Raw genomic sequence first — 16962 nt, forward strand, 5'->3', positions numbered from 1 at the left:
AAAAAAGAGAAAGATCACGATCTCTCTGACTGCAACAGCAGATCAGCGTCTGTGTCGACCTTGGGAGGTCCAAAAGGGTCTGCCGGTGATGAACCGGTTGAAACGAGTTCAGTTCGTTCGGGTCTCGCAGTCAGCAAAGAGAGAGAAGGGCACTTCTCTTCTTGTGACTGAGCAATCACTCTTAAGAGAGTGATTGTGTGTGGATTATAGCCTTGGTGGGCCATCACCCCAACCAACTAGCTAGCCAGCGCCTTCAGTGCCTACTTGTGTCTTTGCGTCCAAAGACAGACAGCACGCCAAAACTCCGCACAGCGAGACTCGCTCTCGTCCCCTTCCAGTTCCTTCAGTCGATTCAGTCGCCGTCCGCTTACCGCAAGTCATCGTCCTGTGCTTTATAGAGGGGGCGCCAAAGGTACCTGGTCAACGTGCTCCATGGTTTCGTCGAGGGGATTCGCTAATGGCAGGTATTGGCTTTGGCTGAGGCGACTGGTTGTCAGCGGGTTACTTCACAGTTGTGTGGATTTGAAGTGGACTACTTTAGCATAATCGCAAAGTAACGCGTCACAAACCGACGCAGGTCCCGCGTCGATGTATGGGATTTTATATTAGAAGCATACCGATGAGCGTCTTAGGAGATAAGGAGCAATTCTGGCGGTCCGGGCACAACAACTTCCGCTTGCCCTGCAGGACTAAACTAAGCTACCACTTCAAGTTTAACTTTAACTTTTATGCATCTCCGGACACAAGTCATTGTTAAAAGCTATATTTTTATGGCTCTGTGTGAACATGTAAAGCACTTCTCTCTGTTGTGTCTGGCTCGAGCAGCCCAACTTCAACTGAGCAGTACTTCGGCTTGTAGATGCTCAACTGTAGCTGTCTTGTAGCCTACTCCTGCTTGTTGATGATGTACTGCTTCACCTCAACCGGGTTGGCCTTGTATCCCTGTAGACGGAAGGACGAGTTCTGGAAGGCCCACAGGAAGCCTCCAAGCGAGCCAAGTACACCCGTGACAACCATAGACGGCACAGCCACGTGGCGGTGCAACTTCACTCCTGTACAAGCCCAATAAGGCACAAAAAAATTAGCGTCGTTGTTGACCAGTGCCATTTGCTGCTGTAGGATGCTTCTTCACGTACCGAAAACGTAACCGGCGGGGAAGGAGAAGGCGCTGATGCCCAACCACCGCGTGTAGTCGCCCGCATCGAAGTTGGCCTTGACGTCGTCGAAGGTCGGGTGCTTGACGATCACGGGGAAGCGCGGCTCGCGCGGGTCACGGACAGGGGCAGCGTCACTCATGGCAGCGGTCGATCTCTGCAGGACGGGCGGTCAACATTTGCCACGAGGATTTTGACCAATCAAAATATGTGGCTCCTGTACTGAATATCCTGCTAGAATAGCTGTATTTAGTTACGCAGTACCTTTAATGTTTTGTAGGACTGCCGTAAGGCCTTACTCCTAAGACTGCTCGTACCGTGAAACACATTTCATAAGCTAAGTCTTACCTAAAGTGTGGCAACATGGGCAAACAGCAAGCACAAGTTGACCACCGGTAGGATGCAGCTAGAACGTCTGTGAAATTAACTCACGCCTTTGAAGCTACTGTCTTTTAACCGTAGCAAAAATTTGCTGATCCGTATGCAGCCATGTTTGCGCTGTACTGTTAGCACTGAATGTTGCTGGGCTCACCAGTGCAGTTGCCGTTGCTCGAAACAACCACATCGAGGTTCTTAAAGTCCCAGTTCGACACCACATCCGGATTCACAAAAATGTCGTACAAGTTCTCCGCAGTGCCCTTCAGACCATCGATAGTGATGTTCGTGATCTTCACCAAACTTGTCGGCGTGCCAGCGTAGCCTCCCTTGGTCTTGTTGTAATCCGAGTGTATCGTGATAGCGTGCGTAACGTTCGATAGTTCGTTATTGGTGTACACAGCGTTAGTGACGAGACCCTTGAGTCCGATGATGGTCTTGATGCGGATTCCATTGGTACTGTTCACAATGGTGTTGCCCGTAACTGTAAGTCCGTCGACGGTGGTGGACGCATTCTGCTCAGGGCCACCAAGAGAACCGATAGAGATACCGTGTGTACCGCAGCAGTAGTTGTCACTGAACACGATATTGGTGCTCGACTGCATCGCAAGGCAGTCATCTTGGCCGAAAATACGATTCTTGGTGATCGTAACGTGGTCGTTTTTGTCGAGATCGAATCCATCTGTGTTCTTCGCGACTCCGTTACCAGCACTGGAATTAACAGTGACTCCGGTGATGGTCGTGTAGTTGCAGCTATCGACAGCGAAGGCGTGGAAAGGCATGTTCAAAACGTTCAATCCCGATATAGTGGAGTCGGCAACCTTGTACATCTTGAAAAGCCAGCGTGGTTTGGTAAGGTTCCGGGCTTGAGCCCAGTACCATGCACCTTGTCCGTCAAGCGTACCGGGGCCAGTGACAGTAAGATTGTTTCCTTGAAGCTCAACCAGCGGACCAGCCCATAGCTACAAGAAACAAGTGGAACATTGAAATGCAGTGGTTGTTAGACAGCAGAAAGTTGATGTAAGTTGGGAATCTTACCATTTTTCCGAAGGTGGTGGTACCATGGAATGAGATCCTCGTATTGTTATGCAGGTTGGTCAAATTCAGCATCACGCCTGCAGGCACTTGTAACGAGTCGACAAGGATGCTGCGGCATTCCGACACATCGGTGTTGTTGATGTAAACTCCAGTGAGAATGCAATCGCCCTTGAGGACCGGCGGGGTTTGCTCCTGCGATCCGTCTGAGCTCGTAGCATTTTGATCCGGCGTATACTGACCGGGGTTGTTTTGGTCAGGGTTGGTCTGACCGGGGTTGCTCTGCGAGGTATCGGTGCCGCTCGATTCCGCGTGACTAAACCCACTCTTGATCAAGGGAACACCATGCTTGCCATTCGTGCTGGAACGCTCGCCGGTTTGGGAGAAACCCGTATCACAGTTGTCTGACGCTTGAGTAGTGGCTCCAGCGTCGATCGTGAGAGCGCTCGTCACCAGCAGAGAAACGGCAAAGACGGAGGAGAAAAACTTCATGCTGGTTGGAAGGTGTCCGGGGAGAAGGAAAATGCAGAGTGAAGTGGAGGAGAGTGGTCATTCCATCGAAAGTGCAAACATACCAGTGTTATGTTACACAAGATCGACTAAATGAGATCTGTGCAACAACACGTTACAACAGGCAAATCGAGCGACACGCCCGTCTCAAAGGTGCCAGTCTTATTCAGGATGCGTAAGGCAAGCCGCGATTAAAGGTTGGGTAATTAAACGAGCGAATCCTTGCCAGCTTAGGGTGGAAGAGGGTGGATGCAGACCGGAGTTTACAGCAGCCACAAACTTCTTCACTACAATAGCTGACTCTTGATTCAGTCAGTCGCTGCTGCCAACGATCAGTGTACCGTAAACCCAGCGCAGCGACGAACGCCTGCATCTGTAGATGTGCTCGATAAATACGGACGGCGTTGGTATGCAAGTAAGCATACAATCCCTCCTGCTCCTCCGGGCGACTGCATCATCACCCGAGACCGCATCAACACATCGTTGGCGACAGCACCAGCAATTCCACAAAGTAGAACATTAAAGGGGTCACCAAACACCAGCATCGATAGAATACTCGTCGTGACGTGAACTTATGTCTTTGGATAATCCTGCCCTCTTTCACAGTCAGCTCCCACTTGTGCCGGCCCTCAGCAATTTTCATTCACCACCTGCGAGTTCCTCTTCTCTTTCGTACAACTATTACAATAGAAGCTGTATCATCTCGAATCAATTCAATGGCTTGACGCTTTACTTTACACGGTGCTGCTTAATATCTCGCTTCCTCATTCCTCCTCCTCTGCGAGCTCTGGCAGGTTTTCCTCGTCGAAAATCACACGGATGGTCAGCGAGCAGCTCGGGCACGTCGCGATGTCCTCGCCATCGTATAGCTCCTCCAGATCGATGGAGAAGCGGTCGCCGCATGGACACGGATAGTAGTACACCTGCTCCTCGGCGTCGAACTCCATGTCCTCGATCTCCACCTCGTCGTACACAGACGCCATCGTTCACTTTTTACTCGCTTGCCAACCACGAATAGCAACTTTTACCAAATTTCACCTGTGAAAACCGATTCACAGTAAGGAATGAATGTCATCTCTAGTTGAAGGTAACTTTTAATTTGTTTTCAACTACCGAGAGATCATGAGTTAGTTTGTCTTGCCGAACAAGCGGGTCAAGAAGCCCGAGGACGGCACTCCAGTGTCAGCAGAGCCCGCAGTTAGTCCCGAGACGCCAGCTGTGCCCATTGCTGCTTCGCCAAGTTGTGTCTTACGTCGTCCACCGCCACGAATTGGACGAATAACGCCGTCTCCGCCGTAGATGGAGCCGCCACGAAGTGTCTTGATCACGCCAGTGTCGGCACTTCCCATCGCGGCAACAAGCGCAGCGTTCGTGTGGTTAAGTTGCGCCTCAAAGTGCGATCGCTGAGCGCCACGGAAGTCCGCGATCTGGTCCCGGAGATGTGTGAGCTCCTCCACGTGCTTCTCAGCCTGCGCCCGCATGTTGCCAGCCATGATGCGGTTGTTCGCCTCGACCTGCTTGATGCGTTCATCACGCAATGCCAATTTCTTCTTGGCCTCCGACAACTCAAGCTCCAGCGACGCGTACTTACGCAGCAATTGCCGGTGAACTGCAACCAGCTGCTCCAGTTTCTGCTGAATAGATCGCATGTGCTGACGCTCACGTGCAGACATCCCACTCGAACTGGCAGCGCTGGTGGGAGAAGAAGGAGTCGAGCCTCCTTCACCGGTAGAAGCACCAGCACGATCCGCCTGTGCTTCGAGGTCGCGAATTTGCGCTGTTTTTCGGTCGATTTCCTCTTGCAAGCGGGTCTTCTCGTGGTCAGTCGCATGCTTAAGCGCCAGATACTCCTTCTCGTACTCTCTAAGTTCGGCTTCCAGCGCCGTGTACTTGGCCTTCAGATCGGCATATTGCTGGGCCTCTGTACCCTCTTTCGAGGCTTCGTCTCCCGATTTTTGCTCCTGTTTCTCAGTGGCACCTTCATCTGCACTCTCTTGAGACTCGTTGTCTGTAGACTGCTCTGCCTGGGCGATCTTTTCTGCTGCTGCTGCGAGTTTGCCGCCACCAGGTGTCGTTTGTGCAGGCATGTCTTGCAGTAGCGCATCGTACTCACTTTGTATCGTCTCCGCGTGAATCATCAGCTCCTTGTGCTCAAAGTTGAGTCTGTCGAAGTCGGTGCGCAGTTCAGCATACAACGTCTCGCGCTGACGGATCTTCTCCTCTAAAGTCTTCTCCTGTAGGTCCTTGACTCGCTGTAGTTCTTCAGACAACACACGCTGCGTGTCAAGTGCTTGAACGTGTTCTTCCAGCTTAGCTGTGAGCAAGCAGATCTCCTCACCACGTCGCATTGACTCCTGTTTCTCCTCAGCCAGTTCTTCTTCGAGCTGCGTCACCTTCTCTTGTAACTCTGCCAGAGCGCGACCTGCACGGGCCGACGGGGACGGTGGAGACTGTGAAGTAGCAGTATCCGACAGATCCAGATCAATATCGACCGCGTCCACAGTGCTGTCCACGCCTTCTGCTTTCCCAGTTTCCGATGTATCATCTGAGACTGTAACCTTCGCAACATTAGCTACATCCACTGCTCCGTCAGGTACCTCCTTCCCTGCCAGTCGAGCTTCAAGGGCGATAATGTACGTCTGCTGTTTGGCGATTTTCTTCTCAGCAGCAGCGAGCAGTGCTTCGTACTCGGCGACACTGCGCTGTTCATTCACCACTGCCTTGTTCTTGATGGACTTGGCACGCATACCGAATCGCAGAGTAGAGATTGTCTCCGATGCGTTAAAACTACTAGGCGAGACATTGATAATGAGGTTCGTGCGCGAGTTGCCACCTAGTGATTCTTGCAACACTCGGGTCAGTTTACTGTCTCGATATGGCACGTGAGTGATGTGCGAGTCTGTGAGCGCGTTGATGACCATTCCCAAAGCAGACAGCGACTTGTTGATCGTCTTGGCCTCTTCCAGTTGTCGCCCCGTTGCGCCAGTCTTTCGCACCATCTCCGAACCAGCAAGATCCACCAGATACAACTTGCCAGCCTTTGTGGCCTGATTCTCAAGGTTACGCTGGAAGAGTGTAACCATAAAGACACTGTGACTACGGGAGCTTCCTTCGTTCATCCCCGTCGCAGCCACAGCGCGATTAGCTGCACCTGCTCGCATTGCTGCCAGCAGCTCCTCGTCACTGGTCACACACACCTCCGTCATTCCCTCGACGAAGATGCCGCGCTGTGCGTCCTCTCGAACCTGCAGATTCACCTTTGATTTGTACGGATCCAGCAGATCGCGGATGCGCTCCATGTAGATCTCGATGTAACTCACTTTGACGATGAACTCCATGTTCTCATCGGCGTTCATGACGTTGTTAAAGATCTCGGTGGCTGTGCGTGGGATGATTCCCTGCAGCTCAGGATGGTCGATATTGGCTCCTTCCATTGTGTATGTCTTACCCGACGATGTCTGACCGTACGCGAAGATGGTCGCATTGTATCCTGCCATAATATCTACCCAGGAATAGTCAGATAACTCAGTAGTGACTTGAACTCCAATATTGGGCAGTACCTTGGACTACAGGCAGTGCCACGTTCTCAAAAACCGTCTTCTGGTTGTCTTCCTCTCCGAAAACATGGTCGAATGTGAATTTCTGCGGACTTCCTTCGTTGGACTGCAAAATAGCATAAAAATCCGCCGAAAAATGAGCTTTTGGTGCAATATCTTCCTCTTCTGACGCTCCTACCTTGACCTCGATCGTCTGGTTCTCAGTGAAGACGCAGCGCTGAGCTGACGTCATCGTCAGCTCCTTGGCGTTTTGCGGACGCACGCGGCAGCACACGCGCACGTTGCCCATCTCGTTCTGCAACATTTGGGAAATCGACACAAATAGGGACCAAATGACGGTCAGTAACTACGCAGAAAGAGGCGACAAAGTTGAGCAAGTCAAGGACACGCACATTGGCCGGCGAGGGACGCGCCATCGGACTCGAATGAGGCTTAGACTCGACGCACCGAGCGCCTTGATGAAGCAAGAATTGGCGACTGAGTTGAATGAGCTCTCGAAATATACCTTTCTTTGATGCGAACTTAAGGCGAACTTAACAGATACAGCTTCAATTAGGATGGCTACAAACGACAACTTTACGAAGTTGCTAAAGTGAGTGTGAGCAGCACCGGAAAGTGTACGTCAGGCACGTAATCTGGCCGTGTTTGCACGTATTCTTCATGTTTGCGGACGATCTTGGGGTCAAAATCTCGGGACTGGCTGATGATGAAGCCATGGCGCTCGGCGATGACGCAGAAGCGCTCCATGGAGCCATTGCGGCTTGGCTGTAAGAGCAGACAGCGTCCAGAACCTCGGCGCAGTAGACTATTGATGGTGTACGCGAGGTCTTCGTGGAACTCCTCGAAGAATAGACAGTCGCTGGCGAACACGAGGTCGAACTGGTGTTGCAGGTCCTCACGCAATGTGGCGTTACGGTCCCACCGCAGCAGCTCCGCCGTGATGTCTGTATGTTGAGCACGAGCAGCAAATACTTGCTGTATCTTGTTCTCTTCAATGCACAATTGCAGGTTCTTCACGGAGAGTGGGTTGCCATCCGTCACCACGACGCGCTCAAAGTCCACCGGTGCACAAGCCAACAACCCCTGGCTGGCCAGACCTGCCATGCCGCTGCCCAGTTCGCAGCACATAACAGGTAACACGTCGCCTCCAGCTCCGCGTCGCTGTACCTGCGAGCACACGCCGCTTGATAGCATGTATGACAGCAAAATCTGTTCGGACGGCCACGTGCGGATGTTGCCTGTGTTATCCACGCCCTCGTTAACTTTATGGCTCAGTAATTCTGCGATAGATACTCGCTTCACGTCCTTTCGTTTCTCATGCACAAACACCTTCGACGATCTATCTACCTGCTTATTCGTTGTCGATGACAAGTCGTAGGCCATCCACATGAAATTTTCCTGCGCAGGAGAACTCATCTGCACTTTTGCCGTATCAACTGGAGTCTCTGGATACAGCGGGAAGAACTCGGTGGCGATGGACGATGCGGTGGACCCCGTGGCATCGACTGGTGCTGGAGCTCCATTGGACGTTGAGCGCAGCAGCGCGTTCTGAAGCACTCGCCAATGACGCCGGGTCTTCTCCGGCTGTGCTGTTGCCATGCTTGTCAAACCACCATCTCCGATACAGACGATCCCCTTGGTAGTCATAGCGTTGAGAGCCACCAATTTATTCCTGTCTAAGGGTATTCCTATCCACGAATGTACCACAAAAATGGATCTGAGTACCTTCAGCTTGGAACAGTACACAAAATATACGATTTATGTAGCTCGTTACTGGCGAACCACGGATCGGACGTTGGCAGCAATAATGCTCTTGTGCAGTTATGACTGTTTTCATACAATTAGCACCCCAGAATAGGAATATTTGACTTCAAATATATTCCATTCTACTATTGAGGGGTGAGAGGGAATATTATCTTGGGTTTGTAAGTGACTGGTCAAGCTAATTTATTGCTGTTAAGGGAGTATTTCATTTCTAAGGGATTACTACTGAGAGGATCATCTGTACTTCACATATCGTTACTTTGTGAAGTAGCACAATAGTGATGTCACTATTCACTTTAAAGACTCCGATCTTCTTCAGTTCCGAGCTCACGACACCCCAAGCAAGGTCAAGATGCCGCTCGAATCGACTATGATATGGTGCGTCCACACTGTCCGATCGCCATTGTTATCACCTGCGTCATATTCCCCTCTCTTTGGACCTTCATCACCATACACTTATCGTCTCTAAACGCTCTCTATTGCCGCTGTTACGCTGCTTTTTCACAGCCTAGACAATTCGGAATGGATGCGCAATGGCGACTACATTCCCTCGCGTCTCGAGGCGCAGCACGATGCTGCCAACTTGCTGTGCGGCACCAAGACGCAGGCCAATCCGGAGAGCACTGTGGGCGTGCTGGCTATGGCCGGCAAGAGCGTCCAGGTGCTGGCGTCGCCGACGGACAACATGGGAACGCTACTGAGCGCCATCCACCGCATCAAGATCGGCGGTTCCATGAAGCTCGCTAACGCTATTCAAGTGGCGCAACTAGCTCTTAAGCACCGGCGTAACAAGACCGGCGGCCAGCGCGTCGTGGTATTTATCGGCTCGCCCATTGAGGAGGACGAGAAGCAGCTCACCAAGATCGGCAAACTGCTCAAGAAGAACAACGTATGTGTAGTGATTGAGGATTGAGGTGTTTGCTATAGTCACAATGTACTGATGAGTGCTGCGCTCTATTGTATAGATTGCCGTGGACGTGGTGAGTATGGGCGACCTGGATGCCAATGCGGCCAAGTTGCAGGCCTTCGTGGACGCCGCCAGCAGCAACAATAACAGTCACCTGGTCACGGTGCCAGCAGGCGTGTTGCCTTCGGATGTGCTGGTGTCCTCACCTGTGCTGCACGGAGACGACGGCGCTGCTGCAGCTGCCAGCAGTGGCGGCGGTGGTGGCAATGACGCCTTCGCGGAGTATGGAGGCGTGGACCCAAGCATGGACCCCGAACTGGCCCTGGTACGAATGAACTGTGATACTTTTGTTACTTAGCGCAGTACTAACGTCTGTATGCTTGCTACCTGTTCAGGCGCTTCGTGTGTCGATGGAAGAGGAGCGTGCGCGACAGGAAGCGGCTCAGAAGCGCGCGGCGGAAGCGGAGGCTGCTGCGTCGGCGCCTGCACCCGCACCTGAGCCGGCTGCACCAGCCACGGAAGCTGCGTCAGCACCGACAGAGCCCAAGCAACCTACACAGATGTCAGCGGCCGCGACTGCAGCGGCCGCTTCGACCGACGCATCGTCACCCCCACCGGCGCCAGCACCAGCATCCAACTTGCCCTTCATGGACCCCAAGTTCGTCAACTCGCTGCTGTCCGGTCTACCTGGTGTGGACCCGAACGACCCCAAGATCCAGGCTGCAATGGCACAGATGGCCAAGAAGGATGACAAGAAGGATGGCGATGAAGAAAAGAAAGAGGACAAGTAGAATGGTGAAACAGAACGGAGCGGTCGTGCCGCACAGTCAATTCACAACGTAACCTGACTAACTTCTTGTCTCGCATCGACCCAGATTCGTTCCCCTGCTCGTTGTCACTCACCGATCACTTGAACATTTTTTCTTTGCTGCAGCGGATATCTACAAGTCCTTCAGGTTCTGATCCGGATCCATGACGAATGGTTGGCGCACATAGTCATTTGGTAACGGATTGGCGTTACTTTCTCATTAATGGCTCGCTTATTAACCGTTTCTACTGCATTTTTCTTTAGCGTTGCGCCATTTGCTGTCCCACGTCCCAAGTTCTCCATTATCCGCAACGTAATTATAGTCAGCTAGCGTTCTCCTTCACATTGAAGAATTTTGATGTCGATCTCTGTCACTTGGCAACTGGAGCCTGACCCCATCAGTTCCATCGGAGCGTGGCTTCCTTGCGCTTCATTTCGCTATTTTCTCTTGGGGCCAAGTCTGAAGCAATCATGGTGCTTCTCTTCCAGCGAAAGGACTCGGTGTTGGGCGAGGAGTCGAAGCGGTTTATCAACTCGCTTCCATCCACGTTCATCAACTTGTTCCGCAAGCGACGACAACTGCTGCCAGTGTGGAGCTCGCACAAGTACTGCGCCATGATCAAGTCGACGTTCCTGGTGTACTATCGAGCCACCAAGCCGGACGATGCGGGGGTGCCTGGCTTCTGGCAACAGAACGCACTCAAGTATCTGAATCTGCAGCACTGCAAGATCAAGCTCATCGACGACGACTCGGCCGGCTACGTGTTCTGCATCACGCCCGAGTCTGGCAAGGGAGCGATCTACTTCGCTGCAGACACAGAGAAAGATCGTGCCAAGTTTGCAGCTCAAGCCGCAGCAGTGCAGCACCGCATGCCATCATTGAACGAGTTCACAACACTCAAGTTGCTAGGACGAGGTCACTATGGACGTGTGATCCTGGCGTTGAATAACGTAGAGCGACAACTGTATGCTATCAAGGAGATGAAGCTCGGTCAAGTGAAGGCGAAGGTGGTGTTCGCTGAACGAGCGACTATGGAGTGGGTCGGAGATCACCCGTTCGTGATGGGATTGGACTATGCGTTGGCACGGGGTCGCTCCGTGTTCCTCATTTCCAAGTTCATGCAGGGCGGCGATCTCTTCTTACACATGCAAAACAATGGAGGCAGCTTCCGTGAAGACGCTGTTCGCTTCTACGCTGCGGAGTTGTTGCTGGCACTCGAGCACATGCACAACATGAGCATCCTGCACCGCGATATCAAGCCTGAGAACGTGTTGCTGGACAGGGAAGGGCACATCAAGTTGGCAGATATGGGTCTTGCCAAGAGACTGGAGTCACGAGCTGGACGCACCAAGACCATGTGCGGTACCGACACGTACTTGCCGCCTGAGATGGTGGCTCGATACCCTGATGGTCACGGTCTTCCGGTCGACTTGTGGCAGTTCGGCTGCATCCTCTTCGAGCTGCGTGCTGGCTACCCGCCGTTCTACCTACCTCAATCCAGTCAGAAGAGCACACATCAACGGATCTTGTACCAACCTGTGCGCTACCCAAACAACATGTCCTCTGAGCTCAAGAGTTTGCTGGTGGCTCTGCTTGAAAAGCGTCAAGAAGACCGACTAGGCTTCCGTGGAGGCATCGCAGAGATCAAGAACCACGCATTCTTCAAGGGTATCGACTGGGATCAAGTGCTGAAGCGCCAACTCAAGCCTCCTCTTGTGCCTGGACAACCTGGTGAAGACTTCGTGGCCAACTTCGACCCGCACTTCACCGAGCAGCCTCACACAATCTACGCACCCGAAGAGATCGCGAGTTGTTTTGAACGGGACTTCGCTGGATTCGACTACGTGCGACCACTGCATGCTGGAGCGAACAACGCCCCGTGTGTATCGATGATGTCTACTGCCAAGATGAACGTGTCGCCAACTTCGTCGAGTCGCGCCAGCACTAGTAAGGACATGAGTGAGTGCATCGAGTCGAGCTTTGGGGGGTTCGGCGAGCAGCAGAATGAGGACGATAAGCCTGAGGTGGAATTGGAGGCGGAGCTGGATGTCGACTCTGTTCGGATCAAGATTTAATCGCAAAGAATTGTACGATGGCAAAAGGAATAACTATTTACTGTATCTATAATTCTTGAGCGACATGTTGTATTTGTACTTGGTTGTTTGAGTCCAATGGTACCGAGGATAATGCTTAGGACGAGCACCTAGAAACTCGAAAAGATCTCACGATATGATGCAGTCATTACCTTGCGAGGGTCTTCGTCGTTGCCCATGTATTGGTTGTTGCTGTTGGCGTTGACGCTCTTGTTCCTGCTGGTACTGACGCGTCTGTGCGTCAACCTGTCGCTTTTGCTCCTGATAGTAGCGTTCAGCCTGTCGCTGGGCCTCCAGCTCCTCCTCTGAGAGCATCATTTGGCCATCAGCAGTGACAGGAATCACCTCGTTCTCGCTGGACTCATTACTTCTATCCTCCTCACGTCGAGGTTGTTCGGTAGTAACCTGGCGAGGGGAGATTTGAGGCGACTCACGCTTGTTTCCACGCGCCAACTCTTCTTCTTCCCGCTGGAACTTGAGTGCTAATAGATAGTCTGGATCAAGATGTTCCTCGTCTTCCCCAAACAATCCACTACTCGGCATCGTGTGCTCAGCAGCTCTGGTTGTATCACCACTACCGCTGCTCATGTGCTCTCCACTAGGGGATGCGCGACCTGTGAGACTCATAGCCCTCGCTTTCTGCAACTCCTGTTCCTCATTTTGTCGCTGCTGTTGTTGCTGCGTGAGGATGTTTTCCTGCTGCTCCGAAGACGTCACCGGTCGAAACTGGGAGTCAAGATACGTTGTGTCTCCGTCAATTTCGTTCAGCAATTCCCACACGACTGTAGGCTCATCCAGGTATCCAGCGTCGGTGACCAGGAGATACAAGGCGCCTTCAAACTAACGACACCAAGACGTTAGGACAAGGGAATATTCAGTGAAGAGAGCTCGTCGAACATACCTTAAAGAGCGTGGAGAAGTGGTTATTGCGGAAGAAAACGCACAGCTGGCGTTCTCGGATACCTTCGTGCAGCTTCACGAGCCCATAGTAGGTGAGTTGACTAGCTGTCGAGTTGAAAAATTCTTCGAGGACTGGCCCTTCCTCCAACAAAGTGGTGGCAGTATCTAGAGCATCAGCATCGCTCATGTGACGCTCCTTCATCATGGTCTGCACGGTTTGCTGCGAAGGACTCTTCTTTGGAGAATTCGTTGACGACATAGAGCTCGGAGATACCGCTGTATTCGGCGAAGAAGGCGTAGAGTTGACATCAATCGACAGGTTATGAAATCCCGTCGTTTGTGTTGCTATAGGTGACTGAAGAGACGACGCTGCAGGCTTCACCTCCTCTTCGTCGATATCTTCTCTCTGTGCAATATTCGACGAAGCATCTTTCTCTACCTGTTTCTCTGTCTCTGAGGCTGCTCTCTTATTGGTCTCTTCTGTCATAAGCACACCGCGATAGTCCACTAAGCGCTCGATCAACTCATTGTACGACTTGTTCCCCACCACTTTCATCTGCAAGAATCAGTACAACAAATGAGCAACTAACGGAACGACCAGTCCTCTAGCGTCATTCTGTATCACACCGTTTTGTCGTCCTGATCATCCAGTAGCCAGCCGTGCACAAGCACAATGTCCAGCATGTCAAAGGCTGCGCACGCCACGGTATACTCAAAGTCTGTAACACTGGCAGCAAAACCCCCGTCAAGCGTCTACTCCCTCTTCTCTGCTCCTCTTAATCCATAACCTTACTTGTGGAAGCGCACGTTGACGTCTAACCCCACCAAGAGACTGGGGAGTAGCTCTGATACGTCTTGGAGCGTCTTCTCCTGTGTCAGCCGCTGCAGCTCGCTCGCATTGCTCAGCTATAGCAACAATAACCCAGTTAGGAGATTAATGTCACTTTATCCAAGGAAATCGACGCAATACCGGCGGATTCGTGTCCAACAGGCGGCGATGTACAAGCTGCATGAGGTTTTGGGCACTCACGAAACCCGGCGGTTCTACGATCCCCTCAAGCGACAGCTGTCCACGCAATAGCAAAACATTGGCAATGGCAAGAAGCGGACACGGTCCATTGGCGTTCTGACACACGTAGTGCACGGGTTTCCCCAGGAATTGCGTCTGCTTGACGGCGTACGCTTCGTCCATTTGGTGTCTCTTGGTGAGTGTCTAGTTCTGATTATGGCTGCTGGATTTTTAGGTCTGATCTTACAATTCAGCTTAAGCTTGAAATCCAGGTTGAGGTCAGATGGTGTAGAAAAGTTGTGTAAATCTAGGAAGCAAGCTAGAACAACTATGGACGGCAAGGAGGTGGAGCGTGAGCGGCCGGAGCTGCACGACCCGCATGTGCCGCGCTTCCCGGTCATCTACAAGGAGCCGACGTTCCAGCAAGTGCGCGAGAACGTGAGTCAGGCAGACCTCATCCAGAGCGTGGCTCTGGGCGTCGTGTCCTTCCCACTCGGATACATCGTCGGTGCGTTGGACTGTAGGATAAGAGGCTGGGACGGTTGAAGAGAGAATTGACGTTTCCTTTTTCCGTGCTACTATTGTCGTTGTCAGCTCGTCAATTGGACCGCAGCTTGGCGCGTCCCGGAATGTTGTTCACGGGTATCATCGGCACGCTGGGCGGCGCCATGTTGGCATACCAGAACTCGTCATTGCGTTTACAGGGCTTCGGCCGCAACGACGAAGAGGTAGCACGTTATCAGCAGACAAAGAGAAAGGAGTAAATGCTCAGACCAACATACGAGCAAGCCTCTTAGACGATGCTCATTCTTAGGCGAATTTTGCTTGCGCTGCGGGGATTCGTGCTAGCAACAGTTTTAGCTACTGGCGCCAGAGCCGCAATTACTTCACATCCGCCTACAGATAGCCCCAACTAGTGGAAACAATGCTCGTCCTTCCGTCTGCAGACTTAATTCCATCGAAGAGCAGCAGCTTCAATAGCACCCCGTTCTTGTTTCGACGCAGTTCCACCTCAATCTCTAAGCTTGTACACATAGCAGACAGCAATAAAGGAGCTACTTAGTGCAGTTTTAACACGTTAAAACATGCTGTAATTGTTAAAACGCGGTACTATTTTTTTTTCAGGGACCCGCATCTTGGTTTCAGTAAGCTTCTACTATAAAATCCCATACATCGACGCGGGACCTGCGTCGGTTTGTGACGCGTTACTTTGCGATTATGCTAAAGTAGTCCACTTCAAATCCACACAACTGTGAAGTAACCCGCTGACAACCAGTCGCCTCCTCTACAGCTCCAGCCAAAGCCAACACCTGCCATTAGCGAATCCCCTCGACGAAACCATGGAGCACGTTGACCAGGTACCTTTGGCGCCCCCTCTATAAAGCACAGGACGATGACTTGCGGTAAGCGGACGGCGACTGAATCGACTGAAGGAACTGGAAGGGGACGAGAGCGAGTCTCGCTGTGCGGAGTTTTGGCGTGCTGTCTGTCTTTGGACGCAAAGACACAAGTAGGCACTGAAGGCGCTGGCTAGCTAGTTGGTTGGGGTGATGGCCCACCAAGGCTATAATCCACACACAATCACTCTCTTAAGAGTGATTGCTCAGTCACAAGAAGAGAAGTGCTCTTCTCTCTCTTTGCTGACTGCGAGACCCGAACGAACTGAACTCGTTTCAACCGGTTCATCACCGGCAGACCCTTTTGGACCTACCAAGGTCGACACAGACGCTGATCTGCTGTTGCAGTCAGAGAGATCGTGATCTTTCTCTTTTTTTGTCCCTGTCAACTTGCAATAGACGTCGAGTATACTCACTCCTTTGATTACTTTTGTTTCCGATTTCAGACCGAGAAGGCCTACCAGAAGCAGCAGGGCGTGTTCCTTGCCAGCAAGAAGTTCGCCGGCAAGAAGAAGGGCCCCCGCTTCTACAAGGAGGTGGGTCTTGGCTTCAAGACCCCCAAGAGCGCCATCGAGGGCCAGTACGTGGACAAGAAGTGCCCGTTCACCGGCAACATCTCGATCCGTGGCCGTATCCTCAAGGGTGTCGTCCTCTCGACCAAGATGAAGCGCACGATCATCGTGCGTCGTGACTACCTGCACTTCGTCAAGAAGTACAAGCGTTTCGAGAAGCGTCACAAGAACGTGGCTGCCCACCTGTCGCCTGCCTTCCGTGTGAAGGAGGGTGACGTCGTCACCATCGGCCAGTGCCGCCCGCTCGCCAAGACGGTGCGCTTCAACGTGCTGGAGGTCGAGCCCGCCTCGGAGACCAAGCCCATCAACGTGCGCAAGCAGTTCCGCCAGTTCTAAGGCTAGCAGAGCAGAAACTGGTTGAGTGTTGGGCGGTAGCTTTAGTATGAGCTACGCAACTGTTAATCCGATGCTAATCAGGGGATTTCAAACACTATTCAGTCATGTTTGCTTTTGGTCTTGGATATTCATTACTACGTAGTAGTTCGGATTCCGAACTTCGGAAACTGCAATGCATGCCCCTCATCTAAGCGTTGATGCGTGCCATGATTCATCATGACCCATAAAACATGACTTCGAATCTAATTAAGGTATACACTTTGCATAACGGCTCCAACATTGTGCTCACACATATCTACGGGTTGAGAGTGAGTGTTAATAGACGCTACAACGCAAACAGGCTCAAGAAAATAAAACGAGAACAAGCAAACAGAAGAGTTGAGCATGATATTGGAGTTCTTCGCAGTAGTGGGCAACATCAGCGAAAAGAAACTTAGCAGTGGTGTGGATGCTGGCCACTATCCTATCAGGGTCGAGGAGTTTCAGCCTCCTCACGTCAAGTCGAGACTTACAAGTCGTCTTTACAAAAACGCACATAAAAAAA

At 52.0% G+C, this 16962-nt stretch overlaps 10 protein-coding genes across 20 annotated transcripts; 4 read left to right on the plus strand and 6 right to left on the minus strand.

The window, feature by feature from the left end:
- Positions 1-694: 694 nt before the first annotated feature.
- Positions 695-1348, minus strand: PPTG_17580 (hypothetical protein). Its single transcript, XM_008915236.1, has 2 exons — positions 1137-1348; positions 695-1052 (listed from the first exon to the last, which is right to left on the minus strand). The coding sequence occupies exons 1-2, from the start codon at positions 1294-1296 to the stop codon at positions 886-888; spliced, it is 327 nt and encodes a 108-aa protein (XP_008913484.1). The 5' UTR covers positions 1297-1348; the 3' UTR covers positions 695-885.
- A 312-nt stretch (positions 1349-1660) lies between these two features.
- On the minus strand, positions 1661-3056 carry PPTG_17581 (hypothetical protein; the record flags this gene model as incomplete). The annotated part of the gene is made up of 2 exons (XM_008915237.1): positions 1661-2491; positions 2568-3056. 2 exons carry the CDS (start codon positions 3054-3056, stop codon positions 1661-1663), a joined length of 1320 nt encoding a protein of 439 aa, XP_008913485.1.
- A 782-nt stretch (positions 3057-3838) lies between these two features.
- Positions 3839-4057, minus strand: PPTG_17582 (hypothetical protein; the record flags this gene model as incomplete). Its single annotated transcript, XM_008915238.1, has 1 exon — positions 3839-4057. The coding sequence occupies one exon, from the start codon at positions 4055-4057 to the stop codon at positions 3839-3841; it is 219 nt and encodes a 72-aa protein (XP_008913486.1).
- A 144-nt stretch (positions 4058-4201) lies between these two features.
- On the minus strand, positions 4202-6571 carry PPTG_17583 (hypothetical protein; the record flags this gene model as incomplete). The annotated part of the gene is made up of 1 exon (XM_008915239.1): positions 4202-6571. One exon carries the CDS (start codon positions 6569-6571, stop codon positions 4202-4204), a length of 2370 nt encoding a protein of 789 aa, XP_008913487.1.
- A 636-nt stretch (positions 6572-7207) lies between these two features.
- On the minus strand, positions 7208-8230 carry PPTG_17584 (hypothetical protein; the record flags this gene model as incomplete). The annotated part of the gene is made up of 1 exon (XM_008915240.1): positions 7208-8230. One exon carries the CDS (start codon positions 8228-8230, stop codon positions 7208-7210), a length of 1023 nt encoding a protein of 340 aa, XP_008913488.1.
- Positions 8231-8747: 517 nt separating this feature from the next.
- Positions 8748-10093, plus strand: PPTG_17585 (hypothetical protein; the record flags this gene model as incomplete). The annotated part of the gene is made up of 4 exons (XM_008915241.1): positions 8748-8773; positions 8903-9284; positions 9361-9627; positions 9698-10093. The coding sequence occupies 4 exons, from the start codon at positions 8748-8750 to the stop codon at positions 10091-10093; spliced, it is 1071 nt and encodes a 356-aa protein (XP_008913489.1).
- A 488-nt stretch (positions 10094-10581) lies between these two features.
- On the plus strand, positions 10582-12186 carry PPTG_17586 (AGC protein kinase; the record flags this gene model as incomplete). The annotated part of the gene is made up of 1 exon (XM_008915242.1): positions 10582-12186. The coding sequence occupies one exon, from the start codon at positions 10582-10584 to the stop codon at positions 12184-12186; it is 1605 nt and encodes a 534-aa protein (XP_008913490.1).
- PPTG_17587 (hypothetical protein) lies at positions 12143-14649 on the minus strand. Of its 11 annotated transcripts, XM_008915244.1 has the most exons (6): positions 14240-14360; positions 14075-14170; positions 13898-14010; positions 13732-13831; positions 13106-13660; positions 12205-13044 (listed from the first exon to the last, which is right to left on the minus strand). In XM_008915244.1, the coding sequence occupies exons 1-6, from the start codon at positions 14294-14296 to the stop codon at positions 12334-12336; spliced, it is 1632 nt and encodes a 543-aa protein (XP_008913492.1). In that variant the 5' UTR covers positions 14297-14360; the 3' UTR covers positions 12205-12333. The 11 variants fall into 11 exon arrangements, with proteins under 11 accessions (XP_008913494.1, XP_008913499.1, XP_008913493.1 ...); XM_008915243.1 differs by having other exon boundaries at positions 12166-13044; positions 14075-14360; XM_008915248.1 differs by having other exon boundaries at positions 12197-13044; positions 13732-13823; positions 14075-14649.
- On the plus strand, positions 14408-15260 carry PPTG_24112 (hypothetical protein). The gene is made up of 2 exons (XM_008915254.1): positions 14408-14621; positions 14708-15260. The coding sequence occupies exons 1-2, from the start codon at positions 14444-14446 to the stop codon at positions 14875-14877; spliced, it is 348 nt and encodes a 115-aa protein (XP_008913502.1). The 5' UTR covers positions 14408-14443; the 3' UTR covers positions 14878-15260.
- An 11-nt stretch (positions 15261-15271) lies between these two features.
- On the plus strand, positions 15272-16515 carry PPTG_24113 (archaeal ribosomal protein S17P). Its single transcript, XM_008915255.1, has 2 exons — positions 15272-15471; positions 15957-16515. The coding sequence occupies exons 1-2, from the start codon at positions 15454-15456 to the stop codon at positions 16416-16418; spliced, it is 480 nt and encodes a 159-aa protein (XP_008913503.1). The 5' UTR covers positions 15272-15453; the 3' UTR covers positions 16419-16515.
- The last annotated feature ends 447 nt before the right edge of the window (positions 16516-16962 follow it).

This window comes from Phytophthora parasitica, assembly GCF_000247585.1.
Source record: "Phytophthora parasitica INRA-310 unplaced genomic scaffold supercont2.69, whole genome shotgun sequence".
Lineage (NCBI taxonomy): Eukaryota > Oomycota > Peronosporomycetes > Peronosporales > Peronosporaceae > Phytophthora > Phytophthora nicotianae.